We start from the raw sequence: 6,549 nt of genomic DNA, 5'->3' as shown, positions 1-6,549 counted from the left end.
AAGAGTTGTGCAGTTGCACTCTCCCGCACTTCATTGCTGGTTTAGGGAAGGCAGCATACCCAGAGCTGCCGTGCCGTGCAGGTGAACTGAATTCACTGATCCCCAGATGAGGCTTCTTTCTGTAAGTGGGTCTCGCCGCTGATGAAAATAGCAGCAGATGTAGCAATCTGCTGCCATTCTGCCTGAGCGCTCACGATCCTGTCTCCAGCAGCCTCAGCCTGTGGGAAGGAGCTCCCTTCTGTCTACAAGTCCCCTGTCTACAAGTGCACCCATCTGCTCGAAATTTGCAGCAGAGCCAAATCCGCATCATTTTGAAATAATCCCAGGCTTTCATGTTTAAAAAGCAAAACTGTGAGGGGAAGGGAGTGTCCAATCTGCCTACTCAAGCTGGGCTTCCAGAGGTTGCTTTAAGAGCTGTGTTTCAGTGCTGGATTCAGCCCAAGGATTTCTTTGGACAGCACAGGGTCTTTTCAGAAGGTATTTCTTACTACAGAATAACATAATAGGCCCTTAACAAGTGCACATGACAAGGCCATTTATCATTTGTGAGCCAAATGTGAAAAGAATTGTGCTTTTGTTCTGCCTTGTCTCCTACCTCCTTTGGAGATCCCTTTTCCACCACCTTCACATGTGATCTCCAGGATTTCTTCCCCAGAGGGGATGAGTGTGTGGGGATAAGTGTTCATGACAGTGCTACATCTGCACCTCACATAAAATGTTCTCAGCATCCTTCCTGTTACTGTTTAGAGACCACATCACAGAGATGTGTTTTCAAGGAGCCAAATCTTTTAACTGATTTTTAAATCCCATCTAAAGCTTGTGACTTCCCCTTGGAAAATGTGTCCGCACGGGGCAAGCAGTGGGAATGCTTTGTCCTGTGGCTTGACTTACTCTACTCCAGTGTTCGCACAGCAGCCCACACATGAATAAGGAAGCTGGCAAAAACCCTTTACAATTTGTAAGCATCTCACACCTACCTTAAGAAAATAATTATGTAAATTCTCTGCTCCCCTGGAGAGGTTTTGGAAGAAAACTAAAGAGACGCAATACAAAAAAAAAGCTCAGAGCTGCCATTTTGCACCATAACTCCTGTTCTCTCTGCCTGTCCCACTACCCTGTCAGTCTGATAACTCTGCTTTGCTCTTACTGCTTCAAATAGGCACTGGCCACCATTTAGACAGCTTGGCAAATGGGCTACCCACAAACTTCTCCTGGATGAATGCACCGAGGTGGTACATAGCAGTGCATAGCAGCAGCTGCAGTTGATCATCGCAGTTGAACCAAGTACCCAAAAAAGTGCAGCCAGATATCCAGAATAAAGATATTGTATAAGCAGGACGGCATCTTGCCTGTATCATCACATTGTGATCACCCAAACAAATTGCTTATAACAATGCTAGACAAAAAAGCATTAATCTGGAAATGGGATTTTTAAGTGAAGGGTATCCCTGTAATCAAGCATAAACCTTTCCCTTTCCACTCTTAATATGTGACATTTTGGACTCGGTTCATACACCTTTCTGGTTTTCCCCTTTCCCAGTTCCAACAGCAATCTTTGTTGTTACTAGCATAATGAAAACAAAACTGAGGTCTCTGCTTATCTACAGAGTTGTGCCCTTCCAAGGCAGTTTTTTATCATTTACATGCTACCCTCCAGATAAGTGTGATTTTGACTATTATTTTCTAAGAAAGTGACTGAATACTGATTGTACGATTGCACATTCCCTTGAGTCCCCTGAACCACAACTTGTCCTTGCAAACAATGAGTTCAGTAGACAAATGAGCTGTGAAATGATTACATATGAATGACATGTACTTAATAAATGGTGTTGCATTATGTCCTTGAGCACGCTGATAGTTCAACGAGAGGGAAAGAAAAGGGAGAATATTCTCATACTTGCACTGTGTTAGGTTCTCACGGCTACGTGGAATGAAGTGCATTGCTGCATAAACAGGCAATCAAACTTTTTGCCTTGTGGCTCTCATAATTACATACAGAAGGGGAATATAGGATTTTTTATGCTGCATGCAGAAATAACCTTTGATTACAAAATTGACTGGCAAAAGTGACAGGTCTTCGATACCTAAAAAAAAATTAAATCAATCATCAGAGCAAAACTTTTCAACATTTCTCTCTTTCTCCTGCATTCTCACTTTGGTTTCTCTGTATCTAGCAATGCCTCTCAAAGCTCCTTAATGCTCTGTGTGAACTTTCAAATTAAAACCTTTTATCCTAATGGGAATTCTAATCCTACCGGGACGTGTTTGCCTAGCTGCGCTTATCATCCCATCACGGGAGGGTTTTTTTTTGCTCAGGATTTCCTTTGATTCGTGTTCTACAGCAGAGAAGTGAAGGCACCAGAACAGCTGACTGCTGCTAACAATCGTGGAAAAGCTGAGATGTTATAGCCGTTCTGTGAATTAAAATGCTGTAGCTATTATCTAAAATTGGCAGCAGAGAATTCCTATGGGTTTTCAAGATATATCGCTTTGGCAGCACCTGCATATGTGAGAACCGGGGGAGACTCTAAGCCCTTGCTGGCTCACTGGATAACCCCACTGTTAAAGCCCTTTGAAATTTTGCACAATTGTGAAACGAGATCCTTCGACTTTCGCCATGGTAACACCCCTGTTGTTTTCTTGTGTTGACAGTGGAAGGCCTGAAAGTAGTGGAGATTGAGAAATGCAAGAGCGACATTAAAAAGATGAGGGAGGAAATGGCAGCAAGAAGCAGCAGGTAAGTTCTGCTTTGGACCTAACCAAAGAAATAAGCATCTGGTTTCAAACCCTAATGCAACGTTTCCGCAGAATGGAGTTATCTTCTGGGCTTAGAAGTAAAGGAGCAAGGAAACCAATAACCATTAAGAACAGTGGCTTTAATTTAACATTTGAAGGTCTATAGCCATTCATCTGTTAAAATAGCTCAGGTCGTGGGAATAGAGAAAAAGGTCTTGTAACGGAGAGATATTTTTCACCATACAGAATGGGAATTCTTCATCCAGATTTACTAGGAGAGAGGGAAAGGGAAAAGAACTTCTGCAAAGTGCAGTGTTTGGTTGGGAACCAGCTAACGATCAAATCAGCTCCAATATATTCTGGGAAAATATCAAATAAATACGTAGCAGCTCTTATAATTATGATCTCATGCTACTATAAAACATCCATTTCAATTTCAACAAGAAATTGGGAATTTACTTTCTAATTCAAGGGCTCACGGTATTGTGAAGCTTGGTTTTGCTGTAATTAAAACAACAGCAGAAAAAATTGCATTTTGTACAGTATGCAGTCTCAGCTGGAAAGTCTGGCCCTGTGTCACTGAAATACCCCTTTAGGACAAACAAATCATCACTGTGAGATTATGAATACTTCTGGGAAGGTTGCTGAAGAGGGATATACCGCGTTGATCAAAGCGTGGGTGAAGGGGATTTTTCTCAGCAAATGTAACTATGCTATCTTGACAGCCTCTCTCTTTTTCTTCATTTGGGGTCAAATTCTCTGACCTTTAATCAAAGCTATTTCCTATTGAGGGCAATAGGAGATTTGCTAAAAGAATTAGGCTTTATAATCACTCACTTTTACAAATTTTCCTATCCAGGCATGTCAGGAGGCACGGTGTTAATACATTCCTATAAAGAAAAGGCCAAATTCAGCTGTCATACTAGCATAAATGCAGAGTAACATTATTAACCTCAGATCTGCTCCAGATATATACCAGTAGGATGGATTGCAGTTTGCCCTGGGACTTGTGTAATTTCTTGTTCAGGTGTGTGAGGAATTCTCATTAGAAAAATCAGAACTCAGACTGGCAGCAAACACAAACACACACATGCTAATTTGTGCTGGATACGATGTGAATAACGTGTGTGCCCATGCATGTGTCTTTACTTTTCCGCGACTGTTGTGGGGAGCTGGGAGAGCTGCATTTACGAGCATAGTGGCGCACAGGCAGATAGGGAATTAAAAACAAAAAAAGCACTTATGGCAACTCCACGTTCAGCCAATTGCCGCCACACACATCAGGAAGTATGAGACTGTCCCAGCAGCAGCCATGACTCATTCCTGTCCCAGACCTTGTCACCTTACAATCTATATTTTGTAATATAAACAGCAATCTGTTAACAAGAAAAACAGGAATGGGGAGTGCTGCATCTGCCCAGTGCAGCCAGCTCCAGCTGAGATGTAGTCTTTGCTGAGGGCTTCTATTGGGTTATGACAGCCGCCAAAAGCCAGAGACCAGCATGATACTGGAAAGCTGTGGTAAAAATGGGTGCGGTGCTCAGCAGCAGGTAGTGCTGGGCTCAGACACCCAAGCTAGCTTGCTCCAAGCTTGCACTGCATAGCTGCTTTAGCTGAAGCAGGACCCTAATTCACTCTGCTCAGCATCACTTTGTGCTGTATCGATGTGGCAGCTACCTGTCACAGCTCTTCTTGGTTGCCTTGAGCTCAGTCTTCCTCCTCCCGGCTGCACAAAATCTCCTCCTCTGTGCACAAAATTCTGCCCATGATTAGCTGTACCCTAAGGGCTTGGGTCTCAAAGCAGCAGCTAGATGTGGCCAGGTTCAGCGTATAGCCAGGGGTGCCTACAAGTCATCTCTTTTTGCTGTAAGAGTGAGGAGAGGATTGTTCTTGGTGGCTGGCCATTAAGAGGGACCCCATCGGGAGCTGCTGAGGAATGAGCTGTGGTTCCCTATTCCCGAGCGAGCATGGCTCCGCAGTGCTAGCCCGCAGTGAAGCCAGCCTGGGGGTGCTTCACCCCAGAGCAGCTGAGCAAACTCTCTCCCATTGGCGTTTGATACGTCCATGCTGTGGGAGAGGACAGAGGCATCCCAGGGCAAATGGAAATGGTTTTGCTTCTATTTAGACTTGTCATCCCTTGTGCAATGTCATTTGCTAGATAATGCGTTACAGCTGCAATTGGAGATCACATCTAAATTTAATTAATATATATAAGTATGTGTGAGTGTGTATATTCCTTCAATAATATCACAGTGTACACAGCTGTATTCTTGTATGTTTAGATATTCTTACATTTGCTGTTACGTTACCAAACAACAGAGTAAGGATGAACAGCTAAGTTTATAAAAATAATCACACACAGTGAATTGTGCATCTCTCCTCTTCAGAAGAGCAAAGCAGCCCCACTTGCAAACCCTCAAATTGCTTTTTTTGCTAGTCTGCTTTTTGCACTCACCACTGGCAGATGCTAATAACGTTATAGTGTCATTTAAAATCATGATCATTTGCAGATACAGTTTTACATTTGTAAAGGTCTGATGCATCCTGGCTCTGGTGTGTTCCCCAGTGTGGTAGGATGAAGGCTTCGATGTCTTACTACAGCTGTGAATTACAGATAGTTGGCTGACCCTCAGCTAACCCTGGCAGCCAGTTCCAATTAGGGCAAGGAATGCCCCAATCTCACTATTTTTATCCTACTAATACCCCTCACAGTGGTGTTTTGAGGAAACAGCTTTAGAAACGATTAAGACAGCTTTTCACCAACTGAGACTCTGCTTAAACAGGGCAGGAAAAGGCAGCTGGTTGAAGCCAGCTGACCACCATGAACTATAAGATGACATAACTTTTGCAGGATTCAGACAACACCATCAGAAATTATAGCAGACATCAATGTTAAGAGGAGAAAAGAAAAGAGGGACCAATTCCCAACAGAGAAGAGAAGCACTAAAAAGAGACACAATACAGAATATGTGGAATAATTAAAAAAGGGACAAATGAAGTTAATGGAATACTTTGGTTGGCTTCTTTGGGGGGGGTTCTTTTAGCTTTATTTGGCAGAATGCTTTAAAAATGAGAAATTATAATCCAAACTTTAGGACTATAGGGATAAATGCAAAATGCAAGCAGATCAACATCGCATGAGAGTTATTAAAGTCCATGTGACCAGCTACCTGGGGAACACGTGTTGAACTAAAGTATTAAAGAATTAAAGTGGGTGATACCACAGAGCTCTTAGTTTTACTGTTCCACCTGTGGCTGTAAGGCAAGAAACTGCTCTCACACTGCAATGCAGCAACCTAGATGTTCTGCAAAAGCTGTAAGGCTGGTGTGCACCTCCTGCCGTCATGGTCCTCTGCTCAGATGGGGTAGCATCAGCTTGGCTCTTCCACATGCAGAGGAAGGAAGAGTAGCTAACAGGCAGTGGGTGCTGGTGTTAATAATCAGGCAAGTGTTAATTACCTGTAATTGCTGGCAACAGCTCCCTTCCTCCAGGACCGGGGAGCTGAGCAGACTGCTGAGCCTGTGCCTCAATGCTGTTGTCCTGCCTGAAGGGCAGCAGGCGAGATGGTCATGGCATCAAAATGGATGGTCTTACCCAAGCTTTTACGGAGGCTTGGAGCTGGGCTGCAATAAGCCATGGGCTCAGTGGGTGCCTATACTAGTAAATAAGCACAGGCGTGCCATTGTCCATACTTGGCATGGCCCCAGGCAGGGCTCTGCTGTCCTCGGATAACTATGCCTGCCACAGACAGCAAACTTCTTGCTGAAAGGAAAGTTACTTCGTTTAAATAGAAGTGATTGGGTATCCATGTC

The 6,549-nt window shown here is 43.6% G+C and overlaps 1 protein-coding gene across 1 annotated transcript in view; it reads left to right on the top strand.

Moving 5' to 3' along the window:
- PDE9A (phosphodiesterase 9A) overlaps positions 1 to 6,549 on the top strand; it is a 34,462-nt gene that overhangs the window by 10,397 nt on the left and 17,516 nt on the right. Inside the window, exon 3 of the mRNA XM_009574261.1 lies at positions 2,653 to 2,737. Within this exon, the coding sequence (XP_009572556.1) occupies positions 2,653 to 2,737 (85 nt within the window). The remainder of the gene's footprint in view (positions 1 to 2,652; positions 2,738 to 6,549) is intronic.

The sequence above is a fragment of the Fulmarus glacialis genome, unplaced genomic scaffold, assembly GCF_000690835.1.
Source record: "Fulmarus glacialis isolate BGI_N327 unplaced genomic scaffold, ASM69083v1 scaffold13753, whole genome shotgun sequence".
NCBI lineage: Eukaryota > Metazoa > Chordata > Aves > Procellariiformes > Procellariidae > Fulmarus > Fulmarus glacialis.
This window is presented reverse-complemented; position numbering and strand designations above follow the sequence as displayed.